The sequence below is a fragment of the Rhodnius prolixus genome, unplaced genomic scaffold (genome assembly GCF_049639745.1).
Source record: "Rhodnius prolixus isolate KJV_2025 unplaced genomic scaffold, Rpr scaffold_6, whole genome shotgun sequence".
In the NCBI taxonomy this organism is placed as follows: domain Eukaryota; kingdom Metazoa; phylum Arthropoda; class Insecta; order Hemiptera; family Reduviidae; genus Rhodnius; species Rhodnius prolixus.
In genome coordinates, this window is record NW_027411634.1 from 35,173,505 (window position 1) to 35,189,086 (window position 15,582).

Genomic DNA, 15,582 nt, shown 5'->3' on the forward strand with positions numbered 1-15,582 from the left:
TAGGTATTAATGCAATTTTAATTCTCAACATTTTTTGTCCTTGGTCTTAAAAGAGTGAATATCCACAGAAAGGTTGGTGTCAGTGTAAAATTTAAATAAATTAACTACCAAACGCCAAGCATTCTTTGGTCATATTACTTAAGCTCTAGTTTTTTTTAAAGCATTATTTTCTAATTGCCAGTTCCTTACTATAAAATAAAAACAAAAACTCATAATCGAATCTGAAATGTAAATACAATTTTTAATCAATGGACAAATAAAATAAATTTAATATTCGCGTTAGATTTGTATATTTTTTAGAAATTTTCTTTTTCAAAGGTATAAATAAAATTTTGAGATAATAAACATTATTAGATTCATAAGTTTTAAGAAAAATAATAATTGATTTTTTTTTTCTTCGTACTAACTATATCACATGTGATAATATCCGACTTTGATACTCATGAAGCTTTCACGATGCAGCATTCGGCGTCTGTCTAAGTATTTTGTGGTTAGAGTTTGAACAGCTGCATATATTTATTTTCCTAACTTTTGAATTTTTTTGCAGGATTATTGTTTAATGTGTTGATATCATTTTAAGGAAATAACAGCAATGGGTGAAGATCAGAAAGGTAAATATTTATTTCAAAGTTTAGTAACATAATGTCGGACATTACTAGTTTTGCTAATTTTTGGGGCAACACATTTTAGTTTGTCTAAGTATGTTCTCACACTTGAATATAAATATATTTTTATTTTTTTAAGATAATTATACATTTGTTGGTTTATTTCTCCTTTTTGTTCTTACATCCATTATCACTCATACTGACATAAGTCAGGCATCTTGCCATTTTTATTAAATGCAATATTTCGCAAAAATATGATAGAAAGAAATATACATATTGTGAGAATAAGAGAATAATTCCCTGTTATTCTTCAGACTCATCAATTTGGTGAGAACATACCATTTTGAATATAGCAATATTTATATTTCATTTCCAAATTGACATTTTATTTTCTCAACTAATAAAGTTAATGTAAAATCACCTATTTAATATAGTTATCAAGACACCGGCTTGATAACAGTCACATCAATAATCTCGCCAGTTTTATGACAATGTTGAAAATGTGGTTAGGTCCGCAGTGGTGGATATTTGATTTTATTCGTCGTAGCATGCATTTTATTTCCTAAATTTGTGCTACGACGAATTTATAAAATTAAATCAATATTGTTAGATCACGAGTAATGTTCAAAGCTTTAAAAAGTGAAAGTAAATTAGTGTCTGTTTCCATCAATAGTTTGTTCCAAGAAGTACTCAGGAAAATTTAAAAAAATGACACGAATAAATCTCTTAAAGGATCAATATATTCAAGAAAAATTTTATGTTTATAGTAATTCATAATATGTTGTGTGCTTCAGACCGTGACAAAGATCGAGATAAGGAAAGGCGTCGCAGATCAAGATCTCGAGAGAGGGATAGAGATCACAGGAAAAGGAGTAGATCTAGATCAAGAGAGAGGCGAAGCAGAAGTAGGGATAAACATGATAGAAAAAGAAGTCGTTCTAGATCGCCGAAGAAGAGTAAAGGTAGAAGAAGAAGGCCTTCATTGTATTGGGATGTTCCACCCCCGGGTTTTGAACATATAAGTCCATTGCAATATAAAGCAATGCAAGGTAAACTATGTTTTAAGAGCAATTTTCCTAGATTCATTGCTACTTCAAATCGTTACATTTTATTAATTTAACAATCGTACATTTTTTTTTTTTTTTGTAGCTGCTGGGCAAATCCCTGCTAATATTGTGGCAGATACGCCACAAGCTGCGGTACCTGTGGTTGGTTCTACGATCACAAGACAAGCTAGAAGACTATACGTTGGAAACATACCATTCGGTGTCACTGAAGTAAGAATCTATCTGCTTAGAATGTTTTTTAATCGGAGTTTTATTTTTTAAATTAGGTTTGATATTTTTTATCGGTTTTGTACAATTTTATGAAAATGCATTTCTTTTTAAGGATGAAATGATGGAGTTTTTTAACCAGCAAATGCATTTGTCTGGATTAGCACAGGCTGCTGGCAATCCTGTACTAGCTTGCCAGATAAATTTGGACAAGAACTTTGCCTTTTTGGAGGTAATTTTGAACTTAGTTGGGTGCAGCTTATTTGGCAAACCAGTTTTATTAATGTGAATTTTTCTTTCGATCCAGTTTCGTTCAATAGATGAGACAACCCAAGCCATGGCTTTTGATGGCATTAATTTTAAAGGACAGAGTTTGAAAATAAGGAGACCACACGATTACCAACCCACTCCAGGCATAGCAGATGGCGGTGCACTCAACGTTCCAGGTCTGAAATGTATAAAGAAATGTTTATATATTCTTAATATCTTATCATTATTAATATTGTATAGGAAGGGAAGGGATGAACTTTGTGGTTAAAGCACTATATCCCAACGCGAAGTTCTCGGGTTCGAATTTAGCCTCCTATCCTTAGATTTTCTCTTCCTAAGAGCTTCTTTCAGTTCAAAATCCGGCGATGGAAGTGGGGACGAGAGAACATTAACGGTTAGGTGATAGTGCCCTGAAATGAATCTCCTAGCGTCTATGACCTCAGATATGTCAACATACACCGCAACTTAAAAAAAAAAAAAAAAAAAATACCTTTACGCCATAAGATCTAGGTAATGTGTACATTTCATTAATTTTAAACTGCTTTTATTAGATTATACAAATTCATTAAGGTGTAAAAGTACGTTGGATTATTTACCTTAGTAGACTAATATGTAAGCCGAGTAGAAAGTATTAAAAATTATGACCGATCTATGATAAGCTTTAAGCAACCCACACTTAATGACATCTGCGATGTGTAGTGGGGTCAAATCTTGAGTTCTATTACAAGACAAAAGAAATTTTCCTATCTTTATTTCAAACGCTAATACATACGTATTGTTGATTCATACTAGATTATTATGTTTTTTTAAAAAGTAGCTTTTGGAAATAGGTATTACTATTTTATGTTTAGAAACAAAATACAGTGCTGCATTGTTGCTTTGAGTTAATTAATTCTGAATATTATTCACCGATAAATGAATTTGAATCTAGAAATTTTTCAAGAAGCGTGGATTCACGTGGCATTCTCTTACTTTATTATTATTAATAATTCACATTACTTTTGGCAGATATTTTCCAAAACCTTATCACATCTCCCCTGATGGCACATAAACCAAATATCATGTTTGAACTACTACATTTAGTGCAAGTAACCCCTCATATACCCATTGGTTAATTTCATCTTTTCCATGCATGGGACCACAAACATTTATTCTGAAGAAACTCAAATCTAAAATATATTATCGAAATGTATATTTCGATATATTATATAAATGCATATTTGGTATATCTCCAAAGGTGCACTGCGATCTTCATAGATCTATTTTAAAAATTCAAGTATGAAATAAAGAAAAGTAAAAAAAGAAAGTACTCTTTCTTACGTTTAGTAGAAATTTTAACTTAAATTATTTATTACTTGAGAAAATTGCAATGAGGAATATCCCTGCTCCGCAGATACTACGTGTCCGCAGATACGCCCTCTTGTGATTAACCAATCGCCTCCTTAGTTTCGTCATGTCCCAGCCGACTTCAGGATGGCGTGGAAAGTATGCAGTTTCTACTGCATGTTGTCGTTAAGAAATGGTTCAACGGGTTCTTGAAGTATCCGAATGGGAGTTCTGCTCCTTATGTTCACGAGCATAGGAAAGATGGTTAAGGTTCGCAATGACAATGTTAGGAAAGTGATTCTATTTGCTTTATCATATAAATGTAAATAAAAGAAGCAATTTGTGTTTTTGAGTCAGTTTCAGATTAAAAGTAAGAAATTTCAGGTCGCACTATTTTCGTTGGTACTGTAATGTGTGTATAAAATTTTACCATAAATAAGTTAGCAAATGTCGTGTTTGCTACTGTTAAAATTGGATGTAATAATTTGCCTTCAAGTTATCATTTAAAGTAATTAATGATGCTGATAGTAAGTAGGTTTTATTTATCGTTCTGCTCCCCCCTCCCCCCGTGAATGGTAACGGAGATAGTGCGATAGAATGTAAACCTTTATACTTCCTTTATCTTAAGATATCTTACCAATCGGAAGTTCCTTTGTACTAAATATTTTTAGTTTTTTGTAAAAGATGCAATGATTTTCTTTAAAATTTGTGTTCACACTATCTAGGTATGGTCTTTTACTATTATTTGAATAATTTTTCCAGGAAAGTGCATTTAAGCGTGGTTGATAGGGAAGGGTGAAGTTAAGTACTCTTCTAAAAGTGATATTTTATTGTTTTGCTGTAATAGTGACGGTTGGGGCTAATACCATCACTGTCGAACATACCCAAAAAAAAAAAAAAAATTCATCACCTGTATAATATTTACAAGTATTAGATGTCTTTTTATTCAGTTGTTTAATATTTTACTTGATGTGATTTTATTAAATCTGTTTTTCAATTTTAGTATATTTAAATACAGATATTATTTTTCAGGTGTGATAAGCACTGTAGTACCCGATTCACCTCACAAAATTTTTATTGGAGGACTTCCAAATTATTTGAACGAAGACCAGGTAAGTTGTTTTTATACCTATATATTTTATAATTATATGCATACAAATATTTTGTAAACAAAAGAGAGACATACAGTGGCCATTTTTAGTAAGATTAAATAAAAAAAATTATTAATTAGTGGTTAAAACAATAAACGATAAAACGTACATTTGTCCACTGAATATCTCTTCAAGGTATGTTTTCCAACAAAGAAAATATTAGTCTTTTTGAATGATGAAGAAGATGAAGAAGCAGAACAAATTTTAGTGATTCCAAAAGGAAAACATCCAGAAAGACAAGTGAACCGAAAGATCGTAGCTGACAGTTGAGGAGAAGAAAACATCGCACATTTTTTCCACAGGTTTACAGGTTTGCTGAAGGATAAGTGCCATCATTTTCATTTATTTCCGGTCTTCGCTCCGTCTTGACGTTTTGTTGATCATTGAAGTTTATTTATTTCTTTTTCAAGTGTAGGATTTCCTCCCCTTAGAACCTTTTTTTTTATTTTTTTTTTCTTATTCCCCCTATTTAGCTCCATCATAACAAGCTTCCCGGAAACCGTGCAGTTTGTTTTTCTTTCCAGGGTTCTCTTTATTTCAGATTAGGTGCAGTCAACTTGAAGGAGCAGGTGCCTGCTTATACAATTTAGAAAAAAAAATATATTTTTGTTTCAGGAATAATCCAATTTAATTGTTATAATTTTTTTTAAAATATATTTATTATTGCAAAAGAATAGTATAATAATTTTTAAATATCAGTGGCTTATTTAAAATTGGCCCGCAAATTGCTATTTAAAAAAAAAAAAATGCATGTTTTATTTTTATTCAAAAAGATTGCAAATTAAAAAAATCCCATTGATTTCTTAAATATACAATTTTTTTTTAATGATTTAGTTTAAATAAATTAACAAAGTAATTATTATGTTATAAAAAGTTGACTGACTTACGTGTATTTTTGCGTTATAGCAAGGTTTCGTGGGTAATATATGGGGTCCACTGTGTAGTACAGCAGAAGCCAACACGAGGCAAGTCTCATGCAATTTTACATTGAGTCTATCCTCATTTACAGGGACCATACATTTGCTATTCAGTCTGCATTCTTTGTTTTTATTTTTCATTTTAACTTTTTTATTTTTTATTTTTTCGTTTTATAAAACATTTTACCAATTGTGTGCAACCGATGATTGTGTTTTTTGTTTTTATTTATTTATTTTTACAAAATTTCGTTGTTAAAAATAGTTGGTTTTTATATTTTTTTAGCTGTTTTTTCTTGCTATTTGGTGACTTTCTGAAGGTTTATGTTGGTTTGGGCAAAAAGCACATCGTGCATCAATATTTGAATATTTGAGCTTTTAAACTAATTTCAAATAAAATCGTTTTTTTAAACGTTCCATTCAGTATTCTATTTTTCAAGCGATTTGATCCTGCACACGCTGATTAAAAATACAATATTTTTTCGGCTGTTATTTACTACATAGACAAATATATAAGGGTAATCCGGAATCTTGATTTACTCGAATTTCACTAAACTTTGTACGTTAACTGGTTGATTTGATTGATCAAATTATGTTGAAATGTTTTCCTTAAAATTGGTTTAGTTTTGATTGAGTTGCAGACTTTTCCAAGAATGATTGGTTGTGACGTTGCTTCAATGTGATAGTTGTTAATGTTATGTTTATCAAAATTAATGGTTTCTGGGGAAAGAGCAGTCAAACTAAGAATACACATCATAAAATAGTTTAAAAATTGTAGAAAAATTTTCGGTTTTCATCTAGCTCATGCCGACAGGATTTTTTTAAAAAAAAAAAAAAAAAAAAAAGATTAAATTCTGTGCAAGTAACATATAAGTCTGTTGAATCTTTTTAATATTTGGGATAGGCCTCAATTACATTACTTTTTATTTTTATTTAACTGCTGTTGTTATTTTTTTCGGTTATATATCTTCATTCTTTGTATCCAGATTGCTCTAGACATCTCACTGAGAAGAGAAGTAATATAGTTTTGCGTCATTCAGCAAGAAATTTTTGAGATATTTTTCTGTAAGAGACCCTATCTTAAGGCATTAGACAGGAAATTGATTTATTATTCATTTATTCATTGAAGATAGATTTAAAGTATAAAAATTTACTTTTGAATTTTAAAGTTAAGTACACTATCCATATCTTGTATTTAGCTGTTCCTCTTATCGCTGAGATTCGTAAACCTAACTCTATTTTTCATTCACACTTGAATATAATTTATGGGGGCAAAAAACGTGTTACCCATTCCTTTGAAACTATGTGAACTGATCTTTAAAAACTGATTTCTTGTTTATATTTTCCCATCCAATTTCATTCACACAAATTCATCGGATTGCAACCAGTTGTTTAAGGTTTAATAATCGCACCTTGCAGTATTTATCCTTACCATATTGAGAAGCGACTGAGTAGCAAAATTGGCTGCCATCTAATTAAGGTAAGTATATGTTTGCATCTTTTTAAAATTTTATTTCATTTTTCTAAGTCCTTCAAGGAGTAAAAGATGGGTGAGTTAATCAAAAAACCATAAAAAGACATTAAAATTTAATTTTCAAAATTTCAAAACTAAATAAAAATAAATGAATCAGTTTTTATTTTAATAAAAAAGTAATAAATCATTTTTCTTATAATTATTTTTAAAAAAAGTTTGGCTTTTTTAAGCCTTAAATAATAAAACATGCTAAAGGCAGCATTTCGTTAGGTCAAGGAGCTATTGATGTCCTTTGGTCAATTACGAGCATTCAATTTGGTGAAGGATTCTGCTACAGGTTTAAGTAAAGGATACGCTTTCTGCGAGTACGCTGACATAATCATGACTGATCAGGTAAGCAAAAAAAAAAGTGTACAATAAAATTTACAAGTAACTAACATCAAAAGGATCCTACTAAAACTCTTCATTTACCTGAATCCTTCGTTCCCGCTCCTCAATGACTTCCTTTTTGGCAGGAAATCCCAACTGATTTTTAGTACGTATTCAGATATATTTAATACTTTTCAAAAAGTCCTATTTTTACAAATATCCTGTTCGTACATGGATTCTGTGAAATGTGAGTTTTATATATATGTTTAGTTTAAATTAAAATAAGAGCAAATGTATTTGAACCAGAAAAGGGATTTTGAAAAATAAAATGAATTATTATTCATGAAAGTAAAACTCCTTAAAAGGTGACAATCACAAAACTTTTTTATTAATTTCTCAGTGAACACTTTTTTTGCTCTAAAAAAATTATTTCCCAACCACTTACCGCAGTAAAACGAAAAATGATTTTGAAATTAATTTTTGTGTGTTATTAAGTTACATATAATTTTAGTAATTTTTAATTGTTAACTTCCACAAAAATAATATTCTAAGCGTAGTTCACGGCCCGGTGATGGCCAGTTGTCTATAATGAGAGAACACTCTTTAAATACGGGGATGCACTGTTATATCAGAATTAACGAGCCCAAAGTAAAAAAAAAAAAATCTAAACCGAATAATTGTTAGTTGAAGGTTAAGGCTAAACATTTTTGAACTAAATTTAGAAGGAAGAAGCAGCAAGATATATGATGCAACCAAAGAGCTTTCTTTGTTAAACAGCGCCCAGTCGAAAATTTTCTTATAGCTTGGAATTTTTACCAATAGTTTCTTTGATTGATTGATTGATTCATATCCTCGAGGAATGCCTTGAATGACTATTCCAATTTTCTGAAAAATATTTTAAAATAAAGTAAATATCTTGAAACAGATGTTTAAATTAATGAATGTTAATAATATCGTAGGAGTCTTTTTCTGTAAAAGTGGGGAACATTTTAGCAAGAGCTTATCATTAAAGTACTGCATCACTTTGACAGATCCCAATCGATGGGATGATAAGAATGTGAAATAGGTTTTTATGAAAGGTACAACGCACTGTTGATATACTGCGCCCACTTACTGATTCCTGAAAAAGCGTGCTCCCGAAATTATATTTGAAAAATCTTAGAGCATGAGTGGTTTCTAATGGGGTGCATCTTTCAATACTTTGTAGCTTTCCATGTCCTAAGACTTTCTTGAATGATGACATTACTGTCAGTTAGGAGGTGACGATCTCCTAATTCAAAACGAATTTTCCTGTTGAATTTTCGCCTGGAAGTTGATTTTAAATTCATCCATGAGTTTCGAGAACACGATCTTCGCACCTAACATCCTCTATTGCAGCTTTTGCAGATCCTCATTGTGACAGTCATTTACAGCCAGACTACAATCGTAGTCGTGATAGATAGTAGTCAGCTAAAAATTGAGACATCGATGTACTTGTAGTTTCAGTAACTGAAACTATCGATCTTTTTTGACCATGTCTGTCATTATTGTTAAGAGAAAGTAAAAAGCTGAGCTCACCTAGATTATTACTATTATATGTAAGTTTATGTGATACTCTCACTCATACGGTTTTTTTAAAATTTATTTTCTAAAGTTGTGGACATTTTGAGTACTTCAAAGTGAATGTACGTACAATCACGCAAATTTGCTATTCTTCCTGATTACGCACTTAAATAAAATAAAATTCTATATTCTAGAAATCGCATTTAGGCATTTTGTTTTAAAATCTTCCCGCTGACCAATTTTTACTCATTAATTCTTTCTTGTATACAACAAATGAGTACAGAAAAGGCATTTTAAGATCCAAATCGTTCAAAGGTTTAGCCTTTATTTTTATTCTCTGAGAAAAACCTCATATCTGCCTCATGAGTGTTTACTGTACAAACAGATTTGGTGCGAATATTGATTTCCTTAAAAAATATTGTTTATTCTTTTCAGGCAATAGCAGGCTTAAATGGTATGCAGCTGGGCGATAAAAAATTAATTGTTCAAAGAGCCAGTGTTGGTGCTAAAAACACTATTCTTGGACAGCAATTACCCGTCACCATACAAGTTCCTGGACTTAATCTTGTGTCTGTTTCCGGGCCTGCCACTGAGGTAAACTAATTTTTATTTGCTTTGTTGATCTCTTTTAATATATCTTTTTTCGTAGTTAGTCTTATTTGTATATTTTTTAAAAAATATATTAAAAGTATTTTTTAATAATTCTCCGTTTACCTTGTTAGGTATTGTGTTTGTTAAATATGGTTACACCTGAAGAACTGAGGGATGAGGAAGAATATGAAGATATTTTGGAGGATATCAGGGAAGAATGTAACAAGTATGGAATTGTAAGATCTCTAGAAATACCTAGGCCAATAGAAGGAGTTGAAGTGCCAGGTTGTGGAAAGGTATACTTAAATACATTTTATTGTTTTAAATTTAATTCAGGATTTTTTTTTTTTTTTCTGATTTGGTGGTTTTAGTAGATACTTCCATATTGCCATTATGAAACTTTAAGATCATTAGACTTTGCCTCCTAGCATAGGTTCCAAAAGAATCCTTTTTATTATTTACATTTTTTTATGCTTTCTCACATTCCTTGAATAAAAAATAATTTTTTCAAATAGAGTTTTAAAAGTCCCAGATTCCCACCTCCCAAAAAAATCTTTTTGTTAGTTTCAAAATGCAGGTAGACCAAACTTCATATTTCGATTGGATACTTCCATCGGGTTCCAACTGAGATTTAGTAAATACTAATTTATTTCAAGATAATCGATTTTAGTAGAGTTTCTTTGAGAGGGAGTAAAGTATTGGGATTTTCTTCTAAAGGAACAACTGATAATGTACTATTCCTAATTGAGACGCCACGGTAGCTGAGGGGTTAGAGGCGAGACCTGTAAAGCTAATATGTATTGTGGTACTGGGTTCGATTCCCGGTCTTAGGCCTTGGATTTTATTTAATGGTTAATAAAAGAATTTTACAGTAAAGTATGTTTACTAGTCGCCTCCGTCCACGACACCTAATTGGTAGTTGGACGAAAAGCCCGCCTTGAAAAAATAGGCAATTACTTTACTTACTATTCCTAATTGGTAGTTGGTTGGTCGTTAAGCACCGCCTGAATAAATGGGCTGTTACTTTACTTACTTTACTATAGCTAGATCCACATATAACACTTATTTTGAATTTACAGGTGTTTGTAGAGTTCAATTCGATAATTGACTGCCAAAAAGCACAGCAAGCACTTACCGGAAGAAAGTTCAATAACAGAGTGGTGGTAACCTCGTATTTCGATCCTGACAAATACCATAGACGAGAATTTTAATAAGGCTTTTGTTATTTTCTTTTTTTTAACAAAAAAAAAGAGAAAAAAGTGGTGTACATTTAGTACACAAAATTATTAAATGAATGTAAAAAAAAGAAAAAAAAACTCAACATTTGCTAGAGAAATACAAACATTAATTCTAATCATTTTTCTTTAAACATTATATATGGTAACAGTCTTGAAGAAAGTCAATCTTTGGAGTCTTTAGATTTCTTTCTACTGAGTGAAACGAATGCGAGGATGTAAATATTTCTTTTTCTTGATTATTGTGCATTATTTTTACTTCTTTTCTTTTCAACTGATTGAGGATAGTATTATGTATCCTACAAAAATTTGTTTTTAATGTATGGGTATTGAAATAAAACATTTTCTTTCACCTACTTTAGTTATTTTAATCTTTATTATGGTGGTTTTTCTGATGTGATTTATGTTAGGATCTGAGTATGTAAGTGTACAGTATACTAGAAAAGGCAAGATGTGGTGGTTTACAAAATATTAGATAAAGTATTTAAAATTATTCCATTATTTTTATTTAATGGAATAAAAAAAAGAAAATGTTAACAGTACAGTAGTTTGGTATTATATAAGGTATTTAGTAAAAAATAAATAAAATGATAATGTATAAATTTAGACTGGCTTATTAATAACTAAACTAATAAGTCGGAATGTAGTACTAAAAACAATAGTAATAATATTCGGGGAAGGGATTAACTGAGTGGATGGCGAATACTGGATTCCGACGCGGAGATCATTGGTCCAAATCCAATTGCTGGCCCTTAGATTTTTTCTTCCTAGGAGCTTCTTACAGCTCACTGTCTGGCGACTGTCCGGAAATGGGCAGGGCACTGAGAAAAGGTCTGGACGCCAATAAGCTTAGATGTACAAAAATAAAAAGTTTTAATGAAATAAATACGTAAGCTGATTTATTTAAATCAGCGTTTCCCAACCTGTGGTACGCGAGTTGCTGGTTGGTGGCATACAAAAAATAATCAATAATGGCGGACATAAAAAAATCATAAAAATATAGAAACTTTTTTCCTACAATGTATAAAAATTATATTAATTAATAATATACAATAAAGTTGATAAGTAAAGTAATAAGATTATCTGTCTGTGCGAGAAAATATAATAGCTGATTTAACAGGATTAAAATTGTCTTTCATGGAATATTTTCCAAAAACCAGAAAACACAAATGATAATTGGATTTCATACCCATTCCTAAATTTAGAATGCTTATATCACAAACCTAATATTTCTATAATTAAACAAGGAACATTTGCACTTAAATGATTTAAATAAAGTAACATTATTGTAAATATATTTTGGAATTTACAAAATGTTTTTCAACAATATTTAGATAAATTCATTTCTTTTCACGTTATAAGAATTATTTCTGAAATAATTCTTAAATTGGGTGGCCCTTATGTTATTAAATTTAAAATCAATAATGTAATTTATACAATCAAACCCAAAGGTCATTATTTAATGAGTAATAAGAACGAGCCGGAAACCTTAATTTTATCAGCTGTAAAAATAAAAAATGGATACTGCAAAACCACTAACGAGCCAGCTTAATTCAGGCACATTGAAATAAATCTCATCTTGACATGATGGCCGATCCTTATAAAAAGTGCGCTGAAACTACAACAAAGTAATATTTACTTTCAATTTTCAGAACCGATTTAAAATATTTAGTTGAGTTCGTGGACGATTTCCAGCTACATTAAGTGTTTTTCTTAATTTCTTTTTAGAATTAAGAGGTATTAAAATTTCCTGATCGATTTTTCATCAAATTAAAAATTCATTTAAGGCTAGTCCAGATTGGTAAGCAATGTTTGTGATGTGTTTGCCCATCATTTCAATGTTCTGGTTTGACGCGGGACTGTTTCACCGTTGTTGCGCAAAACAAATAGGAATGGTTTTTGTTTCTTATCCAAAAAGTGAAATTTTAAAAACAAATGAAATGTTTTTTCTCTGCTTATGGTTATAAGCTCGGTTCATTTCAACAAGTCAGTTATCATGGAAGGAAGCAGAGCAACGAAATTATTCCCACCTAGGCTTGAAACATAGTGGAGCGGCGATGATAGCTGCTTCAAATCAAAGAGAGCGACGAGCAGCGAGCAAAGATTCGCATGCACATAGTGACGAGCTTAGTCGCGTTCTCCTTTTGACAAAACAAGATGGAGGAACTATTTTTATATGAAAATTCTTCGTTGAAACTTTGGTATTTGCAGCAGCTTAGTAGTAGGAGCTGCAGTGTACATGACATAAATAAGTCTAGAAATGAACTTGGTGAATTTCATCACTTGTACCATCAATTTCGGGAGCATCCTGGCAAGTTTCATGCGTATTTTCGAATGTCTTATCAACATTTGATTATATACTAGCCCAGTGTAACCCCATTAATCAAAATCAAATTTTATATTTTTTGAGTAACACAGCTCATAACATGAGTTAGGCACAATATAGAAAAATTAACTATGTAGGTTATTTACTAAATACAAATCTGAGTAACCCCATTAATCCTAGCAGTTACTTTAAGATAAGAAAATCAAAATAAATAAAAATAAAATAGAAATATATGCCTAAGATTTGCATTAAGACGCGCATAATACGTTTAATAAATACTTAATTATGATTGCTTATAAAAAGTATTGATCCATGACTTATTTTTTTAAGAATTCTTCAAGTCCATTTTTAAACTTTAAAAAAGAAAATTCGAGTAAAATGAAAGTAATATTAGCTTTAATAAGTAATGGTAACTTTAAAAAAAAAACGAACTATACCTATATGTATTTTGTTTCATTTAGAATTTCGGAACCACAGTTCAAAAAACCACGACTTTAAAATCGTTTCGGTTTCAACTAATATCTCCAAAACAATCTGGTTTATTTTTGGAATAGAGTATGAGGCAGGTTATCTGAAGGAAGGTAATTTTCCTGTAGTTTATTATTTTTAGTCTAGTGTTTTTGTTATTTAATTAGTAAAAAAATGTTAGGATTTTTTACGTGTGTTGAAGAGCTGTAATATAAAAGAAAGTTGGCAAGCAAACATTAAAGTTAAAATAAAACAAAAATAATGTTGAGACCAAGAATTCTGGCCGAAATTCTTAGTCAAGCAAATACTGCTAATGTGGAAAATACGTTGTAAGAAAATTAGTTTGTATTAATTTTCTGTCTTTAAACTATAAGTTTTAAGATTTAAAGAAAAATATATTTTATTTCAAGATTGTTAAATCAGGAAGGAGCACTTTTGGCCTATAGTGGTTATGGAAATAGAGATGCAACAGTTACTGCTGCTATCGCTAGTAACATTTGGTCAGCCTATGAAAGAACTGGAAGAACTGCCCTAAAAGAAGATAAATTGCAAATGGTATTAATGGAGTGTTCGGTAAGTTTCTTTCATGTACTCGTTTATTTGTTTTCTTTTTATTTTTCAAGTTTTTACTCCCTTTTTAGGAAGGAAAGGTTGTAATAATTCAAGTATCAAACATTCTTCTTTGTTTATGTGCGAAAAGCAACGTAGGATTTGGAATGCTCAAAGAGAAAGCCAGTGCCCTTGCTTTATACTTGGAAGGACCTTTGGCGCAAGTTACAACTTCTTAGCACATTGGAAGTAGGTTTTTCTTGTTATCAATGTAAGATAATATAGTTTCATTCAGTTGAATAATAAGAACATACTTGTGTTATATTAAAATTTTGTTATAATAAGTGGAAATATATAATCTTTTGTAAACGCTGAACTTATAACAGCAAAGTAAAAGTATTTTTTCCCTGTCACATTGTGTTGATATCAAATGCTTATAATTCACTAGAGATCCGTCATTCGTTAATGGTGCAAAACTCAACTTCCTCCAATCAATGAATTAAAGTAGTTAACATCAAAAGCTTAGCTCTCTTGGTCTCTTCAATCGTTTTAACTTACCGTGTTTTTGCAAACAAGTTTCAGTGGAAAAAAAGGGGTTTATATTTTTTAATTTATATTTAAAAATAGGAGTTGTTATCTGGGCCCATGTTTGAATTAACATCTAATTTCAGAATTCACATGAATACATTTCTATTTTATTTTTGGTACTACAAAAGAAAATATTATTTTTAGATTTTTTCAATTTTCGTAGTAGATTGCGGCTTCTTCAGGGATCTTGGCGTTTCTGAAGATATTCCTATTTAACAAAATTCGCATATACAAGTCTGCACAGTACGTGATGTGTGAACGCGTTCGGGTAAAGTGAACCAGCATTCATTCAGTATCCAATTGAAATTCGTCAGCTGAAATCTTTTCTAGAATACCTCGATTGAAGCTGAAGGAATGAAAACAGAAGTCTCTTTTCCTCTCTGACACCTATTTGTAGCTGCCTCTAACTTCAGAGTAACAAAATCTTTCTTTATTTTACAAGTTCAGATTGCGAGATCTTAGTGAAAGTTAACGAATGAACAATATTAATCTTAATTTACTTTCATAGAATGGTCCAATTTGGTCAGTGAGAAATTTCTTGACTTCGAAATAAAAAAGATGCCTCCTAATAGAACTATAATGGGCTGATTTTGGGCTGCAGAGTTTGTGATTAGGACCACGACCTCCCCCACAGGGGCAATATTCTTATATTGCATGTATCAACAAACAACTATCCCTGATAAAGTGATCGTTGGTCTTTTTACCACAATGTTGTGGGTCCTATAAGCCTGTGTTGGAAGGTTTCGTCTCTTCCTCGTCTGAGAATCCAAGATTGTCTAAAACTACTGGAAAACGGAGCATTATATTACTTGTGTTTTCCTTTGTAAATTACCGTTTCTTTACAGACATTGGACATGCTGAATCAACTTGTCAACAGCTTTAGATTGGGTCCAGAAATGG

At 30.9% G+C, this 15,582-nt stretch overlaps 2 protein-coding genes and 1 long non-coding RNA gene across 8 annotated transcripts; 2 read left to right on the forward strand and 1 right to left on the reverse strand.

The window, feature by feature from the left end:
- Positions 1-408: 408 nt before the first annotated feature.
- U2af50 (U2 small nuclear riboprotein auxiliary factor 50) lies at positions 409-11,107 on the forward strand. Of its 5 annotated transcripts, XM_074140919.1 has the most exons (11): positions 409-470; positions 548-611; positions 1,400-1,654; positions 1,755-1,882; positions 1,995-2,111; positions 2,187-2,334; positions 4,508-4,587; positions 7,285-7,407; positions 9,361-9,519; positions 9,648-9,812; positions 10,596-11,107. In XM_074140919.1, the coding sequence occupies exons 2-11, from the start codon at positions 593-595 to the stop codon at positions 10,725-10,727; spliced, it is 1,326 nt and encodes a 441-aa protein (XP_073997020.1). In that variant the 5' UTR covers positions 409-470; positions 548-592; the 3' UTR covers positions 10,728-11,107. The 5 variants fall into 5 exon arrangements, with proteins under 5 accessions (XP_073997020.1, XP_073997022.1, XP_073997023.1 ...); XM_074140918.1 differs by having other exon boundaries at positions 432-611; XM_074140920.1 differs by having other exon boundaries at positions 432-611; positions 2,187-2,325.
- Positions 4,681-13,643, reverse strand: LOC141460703 (uncharacterized). The gene is made up of 2 exons (XR_012462304.1): positions 13,515-13,643; positions 4,681-12,369 (listed from the first exon to the last, which is right to left on the reverse strand). It is a non-coding gene; the product is annotated as an uncharacterized lncRNA (long non-coding RNA).
- Lamtor2 (Late endosomal/lysosomal adaptor, MAPK and MTOR activator 2) lies at positions 13,622-14,507 on the forward strand. Of its 2 annotated transcripts, none has more exons than XM_074140955.1 (3): positions 13,622-13,874; positions 13,956-14,118; positions 14,187-14,507. In XM_074140955.1, the coding sequence occupies exons 1-3, from the start codon at positions 13,807-13,809 to the stop codon at positions 14,331-14,333; spliced, it is 378 nt and encodes a 125-aa protein (XP_073997056.1). In that variant the 5' UTR covers positions 13,622-13,806; the 3' UTR covers positions 14,334-14,507. The 2 variants fall into 2 exon arrangements, with proteins under 2 accessions (XP_073997056.1, XP_073997057.1); XM_074140956.1 differs by having other exon boundaries at positions 14,246-14,507.
- Positions 14,508-15,582: the final 1,075 nt, after the last annotated feature.